This window comes from Tenrec ecaudatus, chromosome 12 (genome assembly GCF_050624435.1).
Source record: "Tenrec ecaudatus isolate mTenEca1 chromosome 12, mTenEca1.hap1, whole genome shotgun sequence".
Classification (NCBI taxonomy): Eukaryota; Metazoa; Chordata; class Mammalia; order Afrosoricida; family Tenrecidae; genus Tenrec; species Tenrec ecaudatus.
The window spans coordinates 29,508,285-29,530,227 of NC_134541.1; the positions used below are offsets into that span (position 1 = coordinate 29,508,285).

At 55.6% G+C, this 21,943-nt stretch overlaps 1 protein-coding gene across 1 annotated transcript; it reads right to left on the bottom strand.

The window, feature by feature from the left end:
• Window positions 1–6,883: 6,883 nt before the first annotated feature.
• On the bottom strand, window positions 6,884–19,074 carry BPIFB6 (BPI fold containing family B member 6). Its single transcript, XM_075527795.1, has 15 exons — window positions 18,975–19,074; window positions 17,045–17,129; window positions 15,792–15,896; window positions 15,211–15,360; window positions 14,977–15,040; window positions 14,452–14,512; window positions 13,596–13,687; window positions 12,741–12,917; window positions 11,772–11,825; window positions 11,206–11,379; window positions 10,220–10,287; window positions 8,814–8,859; window positions 7,955–8,018; window positions 7,438–7,514; window positions 6,884–6,916 (listed from the first exon to the last, which is right to left on the bottom strand). Exons 1-15 carry the CDS (start codon window positions 19,072–19,074, stop codon window positions 6,884–6,886), a joined length of 1,350 nt encoding a protein of 449 aa, XP_075383910.1.
• Window positions 19,075–21,943: the final 2,869 nt, after the last annotated feature.

The following is a 21,943-nucleotide window of genomic DNA, read 5'->3' on the forward strand; positions in this document are numbered from 1 at the left end:
GGCCATGTCAGAAGGCGTGGCTGACTGGGGACACCCAACACTTAGATTTAATGTGTCCTGTCTCTCTCTCTCCTCCCCCCCTCCACCCCCAGTGTTGGAGAAAGGAACAGGGTGGGAGGCCAGAGGGTGTTCAAACCAGGAAGCATGACTCACTTACTAGCTTCATGGAGAGGGGTCATTCCTTTGGCGTCTATGTCTGTCCACCCAATCACGTATCCATTTGTCCCTCTTGTCTCCCCGCTTAGACCTTTCCTTGACTCTCCACTGCTCATGTGCTAAAACCCAAGCCCTCGCAGTGAGCCCTAGGATAAAGCCCACCAGGCCCCTGCCTGACTCTTAGGCCTCCTCGGTTTTCCTTATACTGCAAAGCTCCCCACTCAGGACCTTGGAAGGTTCCTCTGGTTCTTTGCATGACTGATTCGTCATCCTTCATGTTCCTCAAATAAATGTCACCTCCTCAGCATGGTCCCCCTCTCCCTCCTTGTCTAAAGAAGCCCACCGGTCTCAAAACACCATCTGGAGTATTGCTTCCGAGGTACCCAGCACGGTTTGCAAGGGCCACGTGTTTGTTCTGTAAGCTCCCTGGGGGCAGGGGCTGTGCATTGTGTGTGCTGTGGGGAGGGGGCGCCTGCCAGGAGGGCGTGGCTGCCCCTGGTGCGTGGTTACTGTTGATGCTGCTGCCACCGCCATTGTTGCTAGTTGCCATCGGGTCCAGTGGACTCCTGGCGACCCCACGAGTGCAGAGGAAAGGCTGTGTGACCCTTTGGAAGCAGCTCACCACGGCTGTCTCCGGAGACTCCCTTGAAGTGTGGAGTGCTTAACCATGTGCGCCACCAGAAATGCTCCACGGAGGGGGGCAGTGAGGCCGGCGTCCAGATGCACTGTCACTCATCCTGTGCCCCCCCCCCCAGAGAGACTCCCTCTTCCTCACTGGTGCAAAGGTGCCCTGCATGCCTGCTGCAGCCGGTGCCAGTCTGGGCTGTACACACCCAGCCCTTAGTGTGTCCCTCCCAACCCCTCAAGCCTCCAGGTCTCTGGTGAAAGCAAATGTCTTCCCAACGGGAGACCAGTCGCCTTCCAAGGCGGAGGGAGAGATGAGGAGGGAGCATCCCAGGAGCCCTGTCACAGACCTGCAGAGCCCACTCCCCCCAGTCCTCTCCTGGCCTTGCTGGGCCTCCATTCTTCCCTCTGTAAAATGGGGCTTTCCCGCGCCTCCTAGGGATGATTCTTTCTGAACCTGTTATTCAGCTGAGGTGGTCAAGGGGTCAGGGCCTGGGAAGAGAGACCAGGCCTGGCTGCTTCACGTCGCCTTACCTGCTCCTGCAGCTCCAGAGGGGGTTGTGGGGACTCCCAGCCTCCTGTCAGCTCCTCCACTTACCTGAGCCCGGGGGCAGCCCTTATATGCTCACAGCAACTCTGGGGACACAAAGGGGGCACCGTTCGCCAGAAATCCATCAATGTGTCACATCAGAAGCAAATTGTGGTTTGCCCTGCAGGCCTGGCCTAAGCCTTCCTCCCACGGGAAGAGTGACTGGGGAGTGAGGGGGCTGTGGGGTCTGTGCCCAGAGCTGGGGGTGGGGCTCTGCCACTAACCCAGCCAGCTGCACCTGGGAGGTCTTCCTCCAGGTTGCCCCAAGAGCTACCCAAAGGGGCACAGAATCCAGCCTGCTCCTCCCCACCCCGCTGAGGCCCAGAGGCCCTGGGGCCTGGAGAAAGACCCTCTCAGCGGAGTGGGGCGGACACCAAGGCCACCCTCCTCCTAAGACCCGATGCCGCCAGGCACCAGAGCAGGTTGCCCTCATCTCCTTTCCAGAAGCTGGTGCAGACGGTGGTTAGAAAATCACTCGTTCACGCGTTCATTCCTTCAGGGACTTTCGGAGTGCCTTGGACATCGTGATGGGCAGGGGATGGCAAATCCCCTGCCTCGAGCAGCTGGCTGGGGAAATGCAAGCAATGGGAATGAGAGGCTTCCTAGTTGCCAAGCTCAGAAACCAGAGAAAGAAAACCGGCGAAAGGATTTGAAGAGTATATTTTGCGTAACCCAACAACAACAAAAACCTGCATGGCCATCGAGTTGATGCCGACTCATAGCAACCCTGTAGGACAGGGTAGAACTGCCCCGGAGGTGCTGAGACTGTGACTCACTGCCAGAGTAGAAAGCCTGCCTTTCTCCCGGTGTGCCTAAAATATTAACATTTAGCATGTCATCCATACAAATGTATGAACGAGCTGACGTTATTTTGTTTTTCTCATATTGAGTCTTCCAAGTCCACTCCCGTCACCCCTGCCGCACTCCGAGTGCTTAGCAGGCTCGCGTGCAATACATCATGAGAGAAGCTACAACCTGCTGCCGTTCTGTGGATTCCAGCTCACAGCCACCCTCTAAAACAAGGTAGACCTGCACCTGTGGGTGTCTGAGACTGGAAGGCAGGGGTTCTCAACCTTCCTAATGCCACGACTCTTTAATACACTTCCTCATGTTGTGGTGACCCCCAACCATCAAATTATTTTTGTTCCTACTTCATAACTATAATTTTTGCTGCTGTTATGAATCGTAATGCAAATGCAGGATGTGTTTTCGTTGTTACAAATTGAACATCATTAAACATAATTAAAGCATAGTGATTGATCACAAAATAATATGTAATTATATATTGTGAAATATTTATGTGTTTTCCAATGGTCTTAGACGACCCCTGTGAAAAGATCGCTCGACCCCCAAAGGGGTCACGGCCCACAGATTGAGAACCGCTGCTGTAAGGCCTCACGGGGGCAGACAGCTTCATCTGGCGGATTTGAACTTCCAACCTTGCAGTTAAATGCCCCAATGCTTAACCCAAAGCCCAAGAGAGAGCAAGTAGCACTGCCCGGTGAGTCCGCTGATGGTAAAGGCCAGTGGGGAGGGGTATGGTGACCAGAAGGTGCCAGAGGGAGGCCGAATATTTACAGCAAGTGTGCTGCTAGCCTAGAAAAGACAAGGCAGAGTGGGGGTGGGGTCCTGGAAAAGGGCTTTTCAGGCAAAAGGAACCCCAACTACCATGGCCCCAAAGTGGGGCATTCCAGGAGCAACAAGAAGGGCAGTAAGGCTAAATGGTGGTGCGGGCAATGAGGCCAAGGCCAGGTGCCCGTGGCTTTTAGTGACAACTCTTCTGCAAACACGGGCTTAGGCATCACCTCCTCCAGGAAGCCTTCCCTGACCCCCAAAGTGGCTGGGTGCCACCTTGGTCCCACAGCCTCCCGGGACGCCCTCTCTCGGGTCTGCTGTGCGCTGGCGGGTCACGGTGGGTCTGTGTGGTTTTATTTGTGGGTCTGCCCCCTGCACAGGATCTGGAAGGGAGCAGGGAGACGAAATGAATCGAACCATGGGTAGCAGTTTCCTCCTTTCCAAGAAGCTGGGCTGGACAGTGGTGAAGATAGTGGCAAGTCATCGGAGTGGGCGGGGCCAGGTTCCTCAATAAATCTCTGGACGCCATTCACTCTGAAGGTTACCCAGCCACCACCCAGACCACCCTCTGTACAGAAACGTTTTTGACTTTCTAAGTTGCGGCACACAGAACATGAGCAGAAAGGGGCCCGGCATAATTCATCTTTATAAACTGGGCCTCCCACCAGGTGTGGCCTCCAGGTCACTGCCTCCGAAGTAACCGCTGCCCAAGGACATGGATGAGACCAGGATGGTCTGCATCGCCTCGATGGGCATGCGCACTTTTGCAGGTGGGTCTCATCCACATCCTCGTTGGCGTTAGCCCCCGGCTTGTAGCAGCTGTGTACAACAGTGCCAGGCCTTCAGAAGAGATCACCAGGCCTTTCTGCTCGTTCGTCTCAGTCTGGCAGCTCTGCTTCACTGGCCCAGCATTACAGGCACGTGCTTGCCTCCCTCATGGGTGGTGGCCGTGCATTGGCTGGGAGGTGAACCAGGGTCTGTCTCTGCAAGGAAGTTGAGACATCTACCATGAACCGCCCCGCCCTGCTTTCATGTGTTGTTATCACTGGAAACCCATGTGACCCAAGAGAACTGCCCAGTTGGGCTCATCTTGAAAGAAGCCGATCCAGAGGGCTTTCTCCCACCCAGGGGCTGGGCGGGCTTGAACCTCCAGCCTTTGGACTTGTCATCAAGGGCTTAACCCCGTGTGCCACCAGGGCACTGATTCACCCATCGTGTGTAGGTGAAGCGATGCCCCGCTCCTTTTCTTTGTTGCGTACTACTCCGTTGTGTGAGGCGCCCCAGCTTCTTCTCCGTCCTCCCGTGTAGAGACAGATGCCTGGCCTCTTTCCAGTTGCTGGCCGATTTGAACGGAGCTGCTGTGAACCTTCTTGCAGGCAGTCTGTGTTTGCAAACGCTGTGTGTTTATTTTTTTTTAGCTCTCTCAGCCTGGAACTGGTGGGTCACAGGAGTGCACACAGGGGTCCAGTCCTGCTGGATACTGTCCCTGTTCCCCCAAGGCGGCTGGGCCGCTGGACAGTGCCCGCCACAGTGCACTCAGCGGCATCCTCACCAGCACCCGGCACTGCCAGTATTCCCTCTTCACACCAAGGATTTATTGAGCACTTATTGTGTCAGGGCCGCCTCGCATGGGATTGTCCATCTAGACGTCAGACAAGGAGGGATGGACACTGTTATGTCCCCATTTATATTCCAAGGCCCAGCCTCGGCAAGGGGGAGCGGCTGCCCCAAGGGCATAGAGGAGACCAGCCAGGCTGGCAGAGTCTTGCACTTGCCATCTTCACTAGCTGCCCCTCTCTGTGTGCCCTCGGGCCAGTTGCTCCACCTCTTGGAGCCTCCACTTCCTGGTCCAGGGTGATGGGCGTCTTCCAGATGAGCAGCACCCACGGGGACACAGTGGGCAGACTTTCCATTGCTGCTTCCAGTGCAGGGGATGGGGGCACAGCACAGGGCTCTGCATGCTAGCCCAACCCCTAGCTCCCATTGTACGCATGAGATTCCTGAGGGGCTGTGGCTTGCTTAAGGCCACACAGCAAGCCCCCAACCCAGCTGCTATAAGAGCCCAGGCCTTCTGATGTGAGCAGCCGTGCCTTGGTTTCCCCAGGTGCAGGCTGGACCTGACAAGAGTGCTGGGGAGGCTGTAGGTAGCCATAAGGGTGCTCTATGAGCCTCTGAGGCAGGGGCGGGAAGGGGCGTCTCTGGCATACCCAGAGTCGGGCGCCAGTCACCCAGGGATTACCCAGGCGCCAAGCCTGTGTCAAGGCTGCTATTGTCCCAGGGCCCAGGGAGGTGATGGATGACGCAATTAGGGCCAACCGTGAGGGATAAGGGGTGGCCCTGGCATCCGGACTAAGGCCAGGAAGGGTCCTCCCTCTTCTGAGGCATGGACTTGGGTCAAGTTAGCATGGCTGGCACCAAGCTACCAGGGCCCTCCAGCTTCCAGAATGCTGGTCTCTTGTCCACCATGCCACCCACAGAGACACAGATCCACCTACCTGAAGAGACCCCCTAGAAGTGCGCCCCCACCCACCCCAAACACACACACACACACACACACACACACACAAGGATTCATCCCCAGTGAGACACAGGCACATGACCATCACCCCCAATAGCTCAATAGCTTCCAGGGCTAGAGCACTAGCTGATCATAGGAGGTTCTCTCTCTCTCTCTCTCTCTCTCTCTCTCTCTCTCTCTCTCTCTCTCTCTCTCTCTCTCTCTCTCTCTCTCGCCCTAACGAATATTTATCCCAGTTCCAGCTAATCACATTGATTTTCGGGGCCCACTTGCAACACATTTATTTTTCAAGAGAGTCCATTTAAAAAACGAATCAGAGTAAGTCTCAGGAGAGGTGATGGGGAAGATGACATCAGGTCTCCCACATGCGTGGCCTCTCTGAGACAAAGGCCACCAGCAAGTGGACATAGACTCCCCGAGACCTCGCCCAGCCCCCACTCCAGCCTCCAGCCCTGGAGATGCAGGGCCCGTCCAAGCCGGCCCCTGACACCTTCACAGCCCACACTCTGGCACTCTGGCTCCCACACGCTTAACCCCTTCTCGCACCTGCACAGCCTCAAAGCCGCACCTGTGGCTGACAGTCATGGACAGGTGTGTACCAGTCAGCATATCCAGGATCTGACTCATGACTCATGATGGCCTTGCTGTGGTTGGTACCCCTAGCATTCCTTTCTGGGGCTTGGAGAGGTGAAGAGCCTGGCCCAGGGCACATGTAAGTCAGGAGGCCTTAAGGCCAGGCAGGTGGCTCTGGAGCCCAGACCTTGGCTTTCTTTGCTAGGGTATCCTGGGGCCAGGCACTCTGTTTCCTTTTCTGTGAAATGGGGATGGTTCCTAACGACCTCAGCTGTTGGGAAGGTTAAGCAAGGTGACATCCCAGGCACTCAGCAGGCGTCCTGGGAATTGGGCTGGCCTCAAGTCTCTCAGATTTGGGGATATGTAGGAGCCAGGTGAGGTGGGTGGGAGATCTTTGATACTTCCTAAACTGTATGACCTTAGGCAAGGGTGCTAGCCTCCCTGGACCTCCATTTCCTGACCTACAAAATAGGGGTGCTGCCCTCTGCCTGTGGAGTCCTGGGTGGATTGAATGTAATGGTGGTAGACTGTGGCATTCTACCGGTGCTCCGTGAGCTCCAACCTGCCCCCAACACCATGACCGGCTGCCCCCTCCCCGAGAAGCCAGAAAGAAAGAGGCTGGAACACCAGGTGTTCAAAGGGCCTTCCTCCTCTTTATTGCATGGCCCCTGCCCAGGCCAGTCCCACTCACTCTATAGGTGAAGGAAGCAGCTACTGGTGGTATGAGGTCAGGCCACCTCCCCCTCTCCCCCCCCCCGCCCCTTCTCCAGCTCCAATCGGGAGACCCCCTCCAGGGGGCACAGTCAGTTGGTGGGGCTCAGGCAACTGGCGGGTGAGTTCTTCCAAGGTCACTCCAACTTCAAATTCAGCATCAGGGCGTTCTGGCCGGAGATAAAGAGCCGGCATTAGGAGGGACAGTGACAAGCCCAGCCAGAGATGGGGGTGGGCTGGAGACCAGAGATGTGATGGGGAGCAGAGGTCGAGCTGGACACGCCTGGTGACCCCAGGGGAGGTGCTTCCATCTTCTCAAGTGGAGCAAACCAGCCCTACCTCCCGGAGTGGAGCAAAGTGGAGATGCTCACTGTGCCTGGCGGGCGAGGCAAAGCGAGCCTTTACTGAACCATGTGCCACAGTCTACCTGTAGGTAAGGGCATGAGCTCAGTGAGCCCTCAGGAAAGACCTGAGGGCGGTGCCCAAACTGCCATCGCTGTTGGATGCACATAAAAAATGGGGGTCTCAAAAGGTGAAGTCATTTCCCTGAGGTGGCAGAGGGCTCGGATCCACTGATTGTAGGATTGCACTCCCTGCCCCAGCCCTCCCTTCAAGTTTGTTTAGGGCTCTTTCTCCCCACCCATTGGCCCAAAGCATCGCTTGATTTGCCCTCCATAGCCTCTCCCCTCACCTCCACTATGTTCAATTCAGCCCGGTTGTAATTCATGCCCAGGAAGTCCGGGAGCGGGAACCCAACCTGGAGCACACCTGAGAAATACAGTAAGACTCAGCTTAATCTATTTGCTCTGCAATCGATGAAGGAGCAGTTGCCTGGCGCAGAGCGGTGAGAAATGGTGCATTGATTGATTATTGATGTCTGATAGCTACATAGAGAGAGCACCGCCTGATACTCTCACATATTAGTTGTTCTGGGTCTTCACCATCCCAGGTCTGGGTCAAAATCTAGCTCATGGTCTGGGGTCAAGGTCAGAGTGCCAACAGTGAAAGAGGCTTTTGTCTCCAGGCAGGAGGCAGTAAGATTTCCCCGGTCTCAAGTTCACATGACTGTATGAACAGTTAGCAACCCTCCCCACCCAGGGCCTCAGAACTCCTGGTGGGACTCGGAGACCACCCAAGAGGCACCCCCCCTGCTGGAAGTGCCTCTTGACACCAGCGCATTTAACAGGACAGCCTGTCGGAGCCTTCACCGTTGACAACTGGGACGTAGGCCTCTTGGAGATAATCGGTGAAGAAGCCAGTCAGGTCCTGCTCCTGAGGGATTAGAGAGAAAACATTTATGTCCGTGCAACAATGTTTCTCAGCCCCTTCCCAGGCTGGGCTCTGAAGCCCTGGAACGAGTCGTAGAGACATTAAATCTCGCATCGTCAACGCAGGGCCTCTGCCCTGGTTCTGCTGGACCAGGCTGGTGCTCTTCACCAAGTTCTAGGGCCCTGTTCAAGGGACACATGGGAGCTTGGGTCAAGGAGCAGGGAAGTGAAGACTCAGGAGCTAGCAGGGCTCTGTGGAAGCCATTTCAGTCCTGCCTTCACCGCCTCCCTGCACCTCGCTGTCCCCATCGGGGAAGGCGGCATGCAACAGCAGCCCCTCCCAGGGCTGCTCTGAGGATGCAGTGAGATCCTGTGAAGCAATAGCCAGGTGGACAGGCATCGAGTGGGAGAGAAGCTGGCTTGCTAAGGACAAGGCTAGCCAGTCAAACTCAGAAGCTGCTCTGTAGAGGTGATCTACCTCTACAGGGGGCTGTTTTACTCTGTCCAGGGCTGCTATGAATCAGAACTGACTCTAGGGAAGTGAGGGCTGGAGGGGGCAGGGGGCGCCTCGAGATCAGAGTCTGCTAGACCCTAAGGCCAAAGAAACTAATAAAAATAATAGCTTGACCAACAAGGGCCAACCTGACTTGCCACTGCCCAAGACAACATCTAACAAAGGGAACAGAGAGGCCAAGGGCTTTTCCTAAGGTCACACAGAAATCAGAGTCCCCAGGCCCGCCATGACCCTGCTGCAGTCTTGCCCTCAGGCCAGGTCAGGCGGAAGCACCGGGACACTCACATCGAATTTGCCAACTGATGAGGACTTCCGGGTCAGGGTCAGCAACCTGTGAAGGGGAGGGCAGTGGGGAGAGAGAAGAAAGGGCATGTCAGAGTTAGCATCCCTCGCCTTGGAGAACGGAATTCCCAAGCACCCAAACCCTCCCTGACGCAGGAGTCCCCACGACAACCTCCAGACAGGCGCTCATAAGCCTCTGCTTGCATGCTACCTTTGATGGAGCGCTCACCACCTCTCACTGCAGCCCGTTCTCTTGTGCCTCCTCTCATTACCCTGTCTCTTCCCTTCTCCTGCCTCGGGCCAGGTGTGCAAAGGTTTGCAGCCTAACAGGCGCAGAGCCTTGCAAGTGTTGGAGTTGGGAGCCCTCACCTGCCTCTGGTAGGTACTAGTCCATGTTGGCAACAGAACAGGCCATGTGGCGATGGTCAACGGGTGACTCTTCTGCCCCAACATCTGTTTTCCAGTGCAGCAACAAACCTCCCACTTTCTACTCTCATTCCAACAGATTCAGGTGGGGCTGAACCCAGAGGCCCCAGGATGAGTACTGACTCCCCTCTGACCAATCAGAACATTCCATTTCCTAGTGCCATTGATTGGTTTAGAGCTAACTATGTGACTTGGTAATTCTGTGGGAACTATTGACATGAAGCCCCTTGTTGCTAGGCTCGTTTTGCCACCAAATAGAGAGAAGGACACTAAGAATTCAGTGGACAAATTGGATAGCAGAGGAAAGGGAGCGGGGAGAGAGACTCTCGAGGTCTTTGCCTCTGTACCTCGATCCAGCCATGCCTGAAGGCAGAATTACCCTTAGAGGTTTCCATTATACGCGGCAATTTTTTCCTTTGGGGCTCAAGCAAATCAAAGTCATAATTCAGTTTTTTGCAAGTGATAGAATCATGGCCTAATACAAGTCAGATCAGTGGGTGGGGCAAATGCAGGACTGAATGAGCCACTGGATAGAAAGCTTGGATGTGAATAGGATCCCCACCCCCACCCCAGAGCATGAGAATGGAGTGGGATTAAGGACCACAGTAGCCAAGCCAGTAGACAGAAAGAAGCTCCATAAACACCAGCCGTTATTCGTCTACAAAACGTCTTCCTGGAGGAGGTGCCATTTGACAGGTGACATTTAGATGGCAAAGGTCTGTGGATGGAGGAGGTGACATAGGCCCGTGGGCAGACTTCATCTCGAAGGGCCAAGTGGGATGGTGAGACTGGAAGTTGGGGGATTTGAGAAGGGCTGGCAGCAGACCAAGCACTGGGCAAAGTTTGTCGAGGTGGCAGGAAGCTATTGAAGGTGTAGGGCAGGCATGGGGACTAGAGCAGCGGGCAGCGAGGGCTGCGCTGAGTGGGCCCGCAGGAAGCGGGATGGGGTGCAGGGATGGCAGCGTGAGGCAGCAGGCTCATACCTGTTGAGCGAGGTGGTCAGGTGCAGCTTGTCCTCGTGCACTGAGAACTGGATGTTCAGGTTGAAGTGCTGGGGGGAGGGCAGGGGGAAGACAGTGGAACCCTGGCCTTGCCACCTCTCCAGCACCACCACTGCCATGACAAAGCAGGACTCAGTGGAACCCTAGTGTGAGCCCGCCTCTTTGCCCAGTTTCCCCAGGCCCACAGCCCAGACTCCTTATGGCACCTGACCTGGTACAGGACTCAAAACCCAAGCTTACGGGCATCACATTGATTCTGACCCATAGTGACCTGATTAAGCAGAGTAGAACTACCCCCTGTGGGTTTCCATGGCTACAAAATCCTTATCAGAGCAGAAAGCCTCGTCTTTCCGGCAAAGAGCAGATGGTGGATTTGAACTGCTGACCTTATGGTTAGTGGTCCAACTCACAATCCACTAGGCCACCAAGGCTGCTACCCCTAAATGAAATAACTGGCTCAGGTTTTCAAATCCCTGCCTATATTGTGTTATAGCGTCTGGCCTTTGCACATGCCAGGATTTCTGCCTAAAGGGCTCTGCACCTCCCAGTAACAACCCCCCTTCCTGGGTCAGACTCTGTTCATCCTTCAAAACCTTAGACGTCACCTTCTCTCGGAAGTCCAAGACTGGATTTGAGACCTCACTGCATTCCCTCGATCCCCTAGATGAATCCTTCCCTGCCCATGGAGATGCTAATGGGTGTTCAAGGTGGGTGTGCGGGAGGGAGGGGAGAGAGAGACGAAGAGCTAAACCACGGGTCCTCAGCTTGTTGGTCTTGTGAGCTGCTCAAGTGTTCCAGAACGGAACTATGGGTCAGACGTCAGATGGCCGTGCCTGGAGGTTAAGACCATCTGCCTGGGATTAACCAAGAGCCCTCCAATCCATTGGTTGGCCATCCGCTGAAATCCCTCCCTCTAGCCTTGAATATCCACAATAGTGAGATGATGAGGAGTCTGCTTCCACACTCACCACTTCCAGGACGAACAGGGACACGGGCGCCTTGCCCTTCCGCCGAGCAGCTGACATCTCTAAGGTGCCGTGGAGGTGCAGCAGACTCTGGCCTGACTTCATGGTGACCTTTGGGGGCTTGTTTATCTTGATCTGAGTCACCAAGGGCTTTGACTTGTGATGGGCTTTAGCCACCTACAGACACCGAGGAAGACCCATCAAGGCCAGCCCTCAGACTGGGGGCTTCAGCTGACACCGGGGGTTTCTCCTGGCACAGGCTATTTCTACCTTGGGCACAGGAGGTGCCACCTGCAAAGGCTGGTGAGTGTCTATTGGGAAACAGAAAGAACAAAATTCACAAGGTGACCAGTTCTCTGATGGACATAGTGCAGTATACAAGGGCCAAGCTGTCTCTGTTGTTTTGGAGCTAAACCCAAAAAAAGTACTTTATGGAGAAGTCAGGATACTCTCATGTCAGACAGGGAGATGTGGCACTGAAAAGCTGCATCAGAAGTCCCTCGTCCCTTCCACGGGCGGAGAACAGGGCAGGACAGGTCATGCTGGTCATGTGTGGTTCGGACACTCACTGCAGGGATGAAGCCAGCCAGGGTCTTGGTGGTTAGGGGGGGCAGCGAACCAATCTACAAAGTGAAAGTCAAGGTTAGGGTAGCTGAAGTCTTCCCCGATCCATCAAATAAACAGCTCTCGCTCAGTAAGAGACCCTTGGAGGTTCCCTTCACCACAACACTGCTCACTCGTGCTTAGCTCTGTGCTCAACTAGATCATGTCCTCCTGGGTGACTGAACCTACACAGGGTCAGATGCTGGGAACATGTGCTTGGAGGGGAAAGTGAGCAGATGGGTTGGGAGAATGGTTGGCTGGGAAGATGGTGGCGTGTAATGATAAATGGATAGGAGAATGGATGGATGGAAGGATGGAGGGATGGAGGGATGGATGGATGGATGGTTGGATGGATGGCAGGTGGATAGATGGGAGAATGAATGGGTGGTACCATAGTGGGTGGTTGAGTAGCTAGAAAGGTGAGAGGATGGATGGATGGATGGTTGGATGGATGGATGACTATGACAATGAATATGGGGAGTTATGTGGGTAGATAGATAGGTAGATGTCTATCTAGACAGTCACCAGAAGATCCAGAGATTCACTCACTCAGTCGTAATAGGCCCTGTTCTGGGTGTTGGATGGACGGCCTACAGGCATGGGTGATGGATGATAGTTGGAAGGATCTGGCCTAAAGCATGACTATAAATAGACAAGTGGATAATAATTGGATAAAAAGAGCAGGATAAGGCATGAGAGGTGTGTGCTGATGAATGCAGAGCTGGTTGTTTGGACAGCTAGATGTTTCAGGGACAGACAGATCATAGATAATGGGAGGGACTTAAAACAGGAACCCCAGCCAAGCCTACCATCTTTGGTATAGCCTTGGTATAGCCCACAACTCCAGGATGATTCTGGGCAGAGACAACCCAGTAGGACCTGTCATGACAGAGGGCAGATGCAGATGAGGGAGACAACACTGCTGGGCCATTCACCTTTTTGTCCTTGATTTTCACACCAAAGGACTTCTGCAGGAGGGTGAGCTCGCCGGTGAGGAAGGCAGCAGAGAGCAGTAGCTGTGACGAGCCTTCAGTGTAGTCCCCGGGGGCTGCGAAGGCCTCTTCGCCATCAGGGAGCTTGATGGTGTTCCCCTCTGACTCTTGCACCACAGGCTGTGTGTGCGGCAGTAGAAAGACACTCAACCTAAGCTCAGACCAATCCCTAATCAAGTCACTGCCTGTTAGAACCAGAGCAGGCTGCAATGGCCCACCCCTCCCAGCAGACAGGTGGGCAGATTGAGACCTGGGAGGAGAGAGAGGAGTCCTCACGAGACTGTTGGCAGTCCTCCCTGCCATGAGTGCTCAGCCCGACTGACTATTTGGAGATCTCATTCATACAGAGTGTTTCCGGTTTTCATCTTAGAAGCCAGGCCAAGTCAGAATAGCACGGGAAGGCTCCTTAGATTTCTTACCATTCCCAGAGGGTGTGGCTTTCCCAATCAACTGGGGCTCTGGAGACCTGGCCCAGTGCCACCATCACCCCAATTGTGGACCCCCTAGGCAAGCCCTGTCTCTTCTCTGTACCCTAGTCTGTGCAGCAGCAGGGCACAAGTGGGCAAGGAGCGTTTGATAGGAACCAGCAGCCTCGGGAGAAAGTGTGAGTGAGAAGTTAGCAGCCCCTGGAATCTGCCTGGGGACTCAGGGCTCGTGTTTAAGGCAGAGAGAGGGAGGAGGCCCTGACGGCTGGCCAAATCCCCATGGTGGCCTGTTCACCCTCCAGCCCCGCTACAAGCAGCCCCCACCCAGGTCAGCAATGCTCAGATCTCCACCCGGCGGCTGCCCACGGCTTACAGTTAGGTCCACTTGAATGTAGTTGGCTGTGGTGGTCGGTATGGATGACAGGGCGTATCTGACGGTGCCAGCCTGGCCCACGGGCATGGGGGCTGTGGGAAGAGGAAGACTGGAAACACTTAGAAAGGTGCTGAGTCTGGGAGCTGTACTGAGAAGGCCACTGGAGCCTGGACCGAGCACCAGAAACCAGGCCTTCTGGGTCCCAAGACAAACCTGTTAGCATCTATGGGCCTCAGTAACTCCAAGATCTATATGAGGGAGGTGATGGTGCCTGGCCTGGAAAAGTGCCCTCCTCACACGCATGTCACTCTGCAGGCACAGAGCATGCGCTCTCTCCGAGGGCTACCACAGCACGGGCAGCTGTGGGTCGTGCCACTCGGCTCCGTGACACAGATGAGCAAACTGAGGATCGGGTCAGGGGTCGGGATGGGGTGTGTGAAGTGATTTATGCCAGACCGGACTACTGGGGAGATGACCACACTTCCTCCTCCCAGAGATTGTGTTTCTCTCTCCCCCAAACCAGGAGTTCTGCGGGCCCCCAAGATGATGGAGGTCCTCAAGGCATAAGAGAATCAGCCATCGCCCTGTCCGGATCATCCCTCGGGTTGTAAGGCTCATAAATGGACCCCAAATGGCTGCTGTGCTTGGCATCTAGGGGAGTGGGGTGCAATGCTGTGTGGAAGTGTGAGCAACAAGGACCCTAGAGTCTCCCTTGTGACCTCAGGCTCCCCATCAGACCTCCTCTAACCCCAAGGCTGATCTGAAAACAACTACTTAAATGGGGAGTGGGCCACCAAAGGCCAGCCATCCTGATGTCCCTGGTGGGGTGTGAGGACATGGCCAGGGCTACACTCACCATTCAGGTTGGCCCACTTCTTGTTCACATACACCAAGACGGCATCGATGGCCGGACACATCTGGAAGCAGAGAATGTGCTGCGCTATAGGGGCATCTGTGTGGAGGACCACACCCCTCACAGCTAAAAGTATTCAGTGGGGAGGTGTGGTGCCCCAAGACCCCAGGTAGGACAATGACTGGTGGGATCATTGAACCAAGAAGTGGCAGAGCTTGGATCAGAACCCAGATCTCCTGACTCCAGCCTTCAAAGCCAGGGCAACTCATTCCCCAGGAAATGGTCTCCTGAGCAAATGTGGAGAGATGTGATAGACTGGCCATCATTTCCACTTTCCCTGCTCGTGGCAGACATGACTAGGACAATCATGACACCTTCTCACAATGAGCTAGTCGCAGTATCAGAATGCTTCCTGGCAGCAGGCCATCCCATCACTCTCCACCAGAGTCAGCACCCAAGAGAAGAGTCATTTGCCAGGTCTGATCTATACCCCAGGGATGGAGGGCAGGCTCTCTTTGGGCCACTCACCATTGTAGGGAGAACTTTGTTTAGGGTGCTGTCCAGGAACTTATTGACCACCTTGGGCAGCATGCTAGACACAAGCACAGCAGGAGGTGAGCAGGTGCATAAATGTCAGGAATTTTAAAAACAAGGCATGAAGGAATGGGGTTGAGGAAGTACAGTGGCTGAGGAAGGGGGGTGGGGCGGGTGTTGTGTGCATGTGGAACCAGCCTTCTCTGCCCACAGCACAGAGCTGCTTACTTGCTAGGCAGGTTGGTCTTCACACTGACCAGGATGATCTCACAGCCCTCACTCTTGAACATGGGGAGGCCTGTCTCCTCATCCTGCAGCATCCGGTTGGTAGCTGTGATGTTCAGGACCACGATGATCTCCATGTTCCCACCCATGAAGCTAGAGAAAGAGCCGGGTGAGCACTGGGGGGCTGGGGGAGGTGTCTCCCTGTCACCTGAGCCACTAGTCCTGCCCCCTCTTTGTCCACAGTCTCAGCTGCTCTGGGAGGAAAAATGTGTGGGGGGTGGGGGGGCTATACCTGTAGGCCAAGGGGATAGGGCCTGGTCCTCACCTAGGCTTTCCCCTCCCTCTTGCCTTAGCGAACTCCTACACAGCCTTCAAAACTCAGCTCAGCTTTTGGTGCTTCCTAGATGCCTATCTTGATTCCCTGGCCCTTTTATTGTCTTATTATTGTCCCTGCAGAGAAGGAACTGCCTCTGTATCTTCTCAGACCAGCGTCCACAGGTGCACACCATAGGTACGCAGTAACTATGCGCCAAGGAGTGAGACAGAGAGGGCACCCCCCCTCGAGTCGCTGGCCCCATACTCGCCTTTTGCCATTGATGGTCATGCCAGTGGACACACACTGAAAGATGCCCACGTTGGGTATGAAGTTCAGTGTGATGACAGGCACCAGGACATCCGTCACCTTCAGACTGGGCGGCGACAGGCAGCCACAGGAATGAGAGCACGACAAGTGAGATCCGGACCCTCGACCCACTCCTCCGTCACCTGGATGGGTGGCCTCGGGGAAAGCCCCTCGTCTGGTGCCACCAGAAGATGCCTCTCGGGGTTATGGTGCAAACCAACCCAAGAACTGGGCATCCACCAATTGTACACAAAAAGCCCTCGCCGTGTGTGTGGTGGGACACTTGGCTGGTACGTCGTGTGCCCTTAGACTTCTCCTTTTCCCTCTATGAGCCTCAGTTTCCCCACTGGGAAGATGGGAACATTTGCCTAGGTTAAGGATTCCCAATAGTAGCCTTCTTGATATGTTGAGCTGGATCATTGTTGGTCACGGAGCTATTCTGGGCAGTGTAGAAGTTTGAGCAGCATCCTTGACCTCTACACTCTAGACACCGGTACCAGGAGCACCTGGTTCTGCCCTCCCAAGTTTGGGCCATCACCTATGTCTCCAGATACTGCAAATGACCCCCGGGGACAAAATTGTCCAGGGTGGTAAAGGTGTGGCACAGACACCCTCCACCTGCACACCCTGACCTCTTGTAAGCCATGGCTAGTGGATCACAGGCCTCCTTCCTGCTAAGCTGAGATAAAGGCCATGCCAGGCAGTTGATTCCAGCTCATAGCAACCCTGTACCGTGCTGCTTTGACTGCCAGTCTTTACGGGAGCAGGTAGCCGTGTCTTTCTCCTACAGAGCAGCCAGGGGAGGGGGGTTTGAACCATTGCCCTTGCTATTGGCAGTCCGATGCTTATCAGACATCACCACCAGGGCCCCCCAGAATTCTTCCCAGGACAACCTTCAGGTCGCCCCTACTAATCCGTCCTCGATGGCACATGCCCTAGGACCAACTTGCCCCTGGCGTTGAAACGATTCGTGGGGCTCTGTCACCAAGTGTCTTCACGCAATCCCTGGTACACTCCGGGAGCGCCCGCCACACGCCGCAGTCGGACGCTGACTTGTCCGTCTCACGACCTCCAAGCCACGGTCCGACGCACAGGCAGAGGAACTGAGGCCCAGGCTGACCCAGGGACTTGCCCACGTCCCACCACAACCCTCACCAGGCAGTCTCCACTCGACATCACCCTCTGCCCCCCTGTACTCTCCTCGGCCCTGCTTACTCGGTCATGCCCTTAATGGGTTTCTTGCCCGCATCGGCTGCCATCTTCTCCAGAATGTGGCTCTCCTTCATGGCACTCTGGACCTCTGCAGGGTGGACCCAGAGGGACACTCAGATGGACTCCTCACAGCACCCCTGCCCACCTGGACCAATCTCTCCATCTCCCAGGTCCACGTCACTTGCTGTGCTCCAGAGTCACCGTGTCCCACCCTGGGCCAGCCCAGCGCCCCTCCAGCCTGGTGGGGGAGACAGGGCCGCCTGCAGCAGCAGTGAAGAGGGACAAGCACCACCACAGGGTGGGCCCGGAAGCTGGAGGAACTACATGGGGTCCCAAGGCAGGGCAGGAAGAAACGGGGAAGGCTTCTAGGTGGAGGTGACATATCACTTGGCCCTTTAAGGGGAAAGGGGAATTTGGCAGGTGGAAAAGGGGCCAGTCCAGTATGGGTACAGTAAGTACATAGGCGGGGACAGAGAGGAGAGGCGGGAAGATGGCAGAGTGGACAATTCCCCAGGGCCGGAAGTATGCCAGAGGAACTAGGGCAGACAGCATGCGGTGCACCACGAGCCCTTGACCACCAAGCTAAAGGATCACCTTTGTCTCCAGGGTCCAGGGCCACTCTCGGACCTGGGTGATTCCGGGGGCACCAGGGGGTTTGTGAAAATGCAGATTCTGTGCCTGAAGCAGAGCATTTCCAAATCCCCAGGCCTGGAGGCCTTGGCCCCAAATGACACGAGGAACACTGTCAGTTTGGTCACAGGGTAATTCTCAGCGCGGCGGGGCAGACACTGAGCCGGTAGAACTGCCATTGGCCCACTGCATCGGAATGTGACTCCCTTTGCCGTGAGTTTTAGTAAGGGCTCCCCCCCCCGCACCCCCACCCTCCAGGACAACTTCCCACACTTATTCAGTCCAGGCAGAGGTGCAACTCAGAGCGTGTGAGTGACTGACCTGAAGTCACACCGCAAGTTGGGGTGAAACCTGTGCTATAGCCCCAACAGCCCCTGTGCCCACCAGCCCCCCCTACCAGGGTCAGCGAGAGGCTGCATAGGAAGGGAATCTCGGCAAGCCACCCCCTCCTTCTCTGGGCCTCAGTCTCCCTCCTCTGTGAAAGGAGAAACTTAAAGTAACACTGTTGGTGGGTTTATTCTAAAGTGGAGCCAGAGTGCTCCTTAGAAGCAAGGATGGTGTACTTTGGGCGTGGTGTCAGGGGGATCAGTCCCTGGAGAAAGGACAGCATGCTTGGAAAAGTAGAGGGTCAGCGAAAAAGTGGAAGGCCCTTTTTCCAGGAGCAAGAATGGGAGTAGCGATACCAGAAGGGTAGGGGAAAGGTGGGAAAAAGAGGGGAGGAAGGGGGAATCGATTATAATGATTGACACATAATCACGACCACCCCCCAGGGGGGTGATGAACAACAGAAACTGCGAGGGAAGGGAGACACTGATCAGTGTAAGATATGAAATAATAATTATTATTTATAATTTATCAAGGGTTCATGAGGGGGAGAGAGGGAAGGGGGAAAGAGGAGCTGATGCCAAGGGCTCAATTGAAAGCAAATGCTTAGAAAATGATGACGGCAACATAGGTACAAATGTGCTTGATAAAACTGTGTGGATTGTTATGAGTTGTAAGGGAAAAAAGAGTTATAAGAGCCCCCAATAAAATGATCTTTTAATAAAATTCATTAAAAAAATTTAAATCACACACACATACCCCCAAAAAAGAGGAGGTCCCTGCTGGACATGACCTGACACAGTGGCCGCAACAGTGGGCTCCCACGTAACAACAGCATTTGGGCGCGTGGCACAGTACCAGGCAGCGTTTCTCTCTATTGCTTGCGGAGTCCCTACTGTGCACCAGAGCCGGCTCCAGGGCACCTACCGCAAGGACGTTCCTCCCGCCCGCAGCCCCTCGTCTGGCTGGGCACACTCACCGTGGTTCATGAGGTCCATGCCCAGCCACAGCAGGGCCCCAGGGTCAGCCCGCATGCCTGTCAGCAGCCCGCAGAGGGCCAGGCACAGGATCCGCAGCATGGCTCTACCTGTGCCAGAAGGGAGCTGAACTCATCCCCCTGGGGGCCTCCTGCCCCCCAGAGAAGACCAGGCCCTAGGAAGACCTTGAGCCCAGGAGCCACTGGGACTCCATCCACTGCGATGACTGCCTTCTCAAGGGCTCGGAACGTTCAGAGTTGACTTTGGGCCCTTGGAGTCCCGAAGCCCCAGTTTCCCCCTCTGTGGAATGGATCTGACCAGCATGGGGCTGGTGGGAGGCTCCACTGGAGGTAGTTGTGGGTTTGAGTGGGACTCAGAGCCAGGTGATACTCGGGCCACAGAGAAGACTCTAGCCCCTCTGACTTGAAACACTCCAACTGCATGTGGGAGTGAGGGGACCCTCTATAGACCTGGCCCAGGTACCCCACAATTGGCATCCCCACCTCCTGCAGTCAAGCCCAGAAATCTCACCCCCCAGTCCAGTCCCACCAATAGTGAAATCTCACCCCCTAGTCGACATGGCCCCACCAATAGTGAAATCTCACCCCCTAGTCGACATGGCCCCACCAATAGTGAAACGGAGGCTCAGGCCCATGGTCGCATAGGCAGGGTGAGGTGCAGAACTAGATAGGGACTTCCCACCTCGAACTTTTCAGGGCTCCCAGAAAAACCCCCACTTCACCCTGCCCAGCTGCCCTCTCTCCTACTTACCAACGCCTGAGATTCTCTCAGCCAGACACCAAGCACTGGTTTTAGGAGTGATCTTTGGCTGAAAGCAACACAGCAAGAAGGAGCCATGGAGGGGGCTAGTCTGTGTTGGTCAGCGCCTCGGCCACTGAGCCCAAGGTACGCAGTCTGAGATGGGCGCCCGAGCTGGGTCTGCGTCCATCCATCCATGCATGCATGCATGCATGCATCCATGCATCCATCCACTCCTTCACCTCGAGTTTACTGAGGGCCTGCTACCTGCCAAAGGAGCCCTAGAGGCACGGTGGTTAAACACTCGGCTGTTAACCAGAAGGTAACTATGATGGCCAAGTGGGTGCCGAGTTGGTCAGTGAGCAGTGTGAATTCACCCCACGGCCCCCAAGGGGTGAAGGGTGTGGCAGTCTGCTCCCTGCAGGTCTGCAGGCTCAGAGACTCGAGGGACAGTTCCACTCTGTCCTGGAGGGTCGCTATGAGTCAGAATCGGCTCCATGGCCATGGGTCTTTGTTCTGCTTTGTTGGGGTACTGTGTGCCAGGCGAGGAGCTCTGGAGGCACTGTGGGTTAGGCACTGGGCTTCTAGCTGCCAGGTCCACCTTCCAAACCCACCAGCCAATCCACGGGAGAAAGATGAGGCTCTCTGCGCTCATACAGATGTACAGCCTCCGAAGCCCCGTCTAGGGTCACTATGAGTCGAAATGGACTCAATGGGGTGGGGCTTGGGGGTTTTATGTGCCAAGCAGACCAGGCTCCCGGGTGCACATGGCCGAGCTACCCTGCCCGACCCGAGGGGTGAGGTCTGGAGGAGGGGGCCTGTGAAGGGCGGCAGAGAGAAAGGGGTGAACTAAGCCATAGGGGTTAAAGTGAAGGCAGGTGTGCGCGCCGTCCATCAGGGAGACATCGAGGGGGGAGAGGATCTCTGGGCGGACACAGAAGGATGCAAAGGAGCCCCGTGTAACCAGTTGGGAAGAGCGTGGCCCCTCACCCAAGCTTGATCTATTTCTCTGGCACCCCATCCAACTTTCAAATAACCCACCCAGCCCTGAAAGCCTCTTGGAATACACACCCAGGGGCCACCCACACGCCCGTCTTTGAAAATCATCCTGAGGATCCATGAAGCTCTGTGGCCGGGCTGGTGCCAGGGCCCCTCCTGCCGCAGGCCCATCTCAAGACAGGCAGCCTCCCTGGAGGACCAGACCCGTGCTGGGAGTGAAGGAGGTTCCTGTCGGCAGCAGCAGGGGTTTCTGTCCCTCAGACCACAAAAGGCTCCTATTGGTTCAGGTGCTTCTTTTGGGGCACAAGGTTCACTTCGCCCCGGTTTTGCGCTATCTCCCTGATCCAAAACCCGCTCACTCGCCTCCTGCAAGCCTCAGTGGCCCCAGATCTTCCTTCACCTCCCAGTCCCTCATACCTCCCTAGTACCCATCTTAAAAATCTGTTTGAACACAGTTGGAATATGACCTCGCACCACAAATTCCACCCCACCAGGACGGGTCTTTCCTGCCTCCTCACCCCCAACCTCCATCCATCCTCCATCCTCGGCTCTCTCTCCCTTCTCCTCCCAGCTGGAGTCCCTTCCCTCGCTGCTCCTCTTTGCCTGGCAAAGACTGGGGGCCGAGGGGTGGGAGGGACAGGGAGTCTTGGCTCTGAGTTCCCGCAAGGCAGGGCCTGGAGCTTCTCTTCCTGGAGTCCCTTTGGCCTGGAGTGGACCCCGAGGAAGCCCCTGGAGTGTGCTGTTCTCCTCCACTGCACTGCCTGCCGAGGGGCTGCCTGTCGGTGGGAAACCCTGGGCTGGGTTCTGAGTCTGCACCCCACCACCTTTGGCTGTGTGGCTTAGCAAGCCCCCTCCCCTCTCTGGGCCTCAGCTGCCTCCTTTGTGGGAGGGCTGGACACGACACTGGGTCAGGGCACTGTCCTTACCTTGCAGAGTCTGACAAGTCCTGAAGCTGACTGACCCCTGCGTCCTGACCCTGAGACTGGGAAGCCCTTATATTCGGGAGCCTGATAAGCTGCTTGAGTAATTAAGGGTTTAATAAGGCCCAGATAATTATCTAGAGGCCTGGAGAACGGGAGCCCCGAGGCTCACGTGACCTGTTAGCCCGCTCCAAGGTAAACAGCACAGAGGACGAGGGTGGGAACCTGCGAGGGGATTCAGTGTCAGGACAGCCTGGTGCCCATACGACCCCCTCTCCCAGTGCCTCCCATGG

What these genes read in the sequence shown, in the direction of transcription:
- BPIFB6 (XM_075527795.1), bottom strand. Translation starts at nt 19,074, where the DNA reads ATGCTGCGGATCCTGTGCCTGGCCCTCTGCGGGCTGCTGACAGGCATG. An exon ending in CATCAGTTGGCAAATTCGAT is followed by an intron (nt 8,019 to 8,813) that starts GTGAGTGTCCCG and finishes CTAATCCCTCAG; the next exon opens with GAGCAGGACCTGACTGGCTT. An exon ending in CTGAATTGAACATAGTGGAG is followed by an intron (nt 6,917 to 7,437) that starts GTGAGGGGAGAG and finishes ATCTCCGGCCAG; the next exon opens with AACGCCCTGATGCTGAATTT.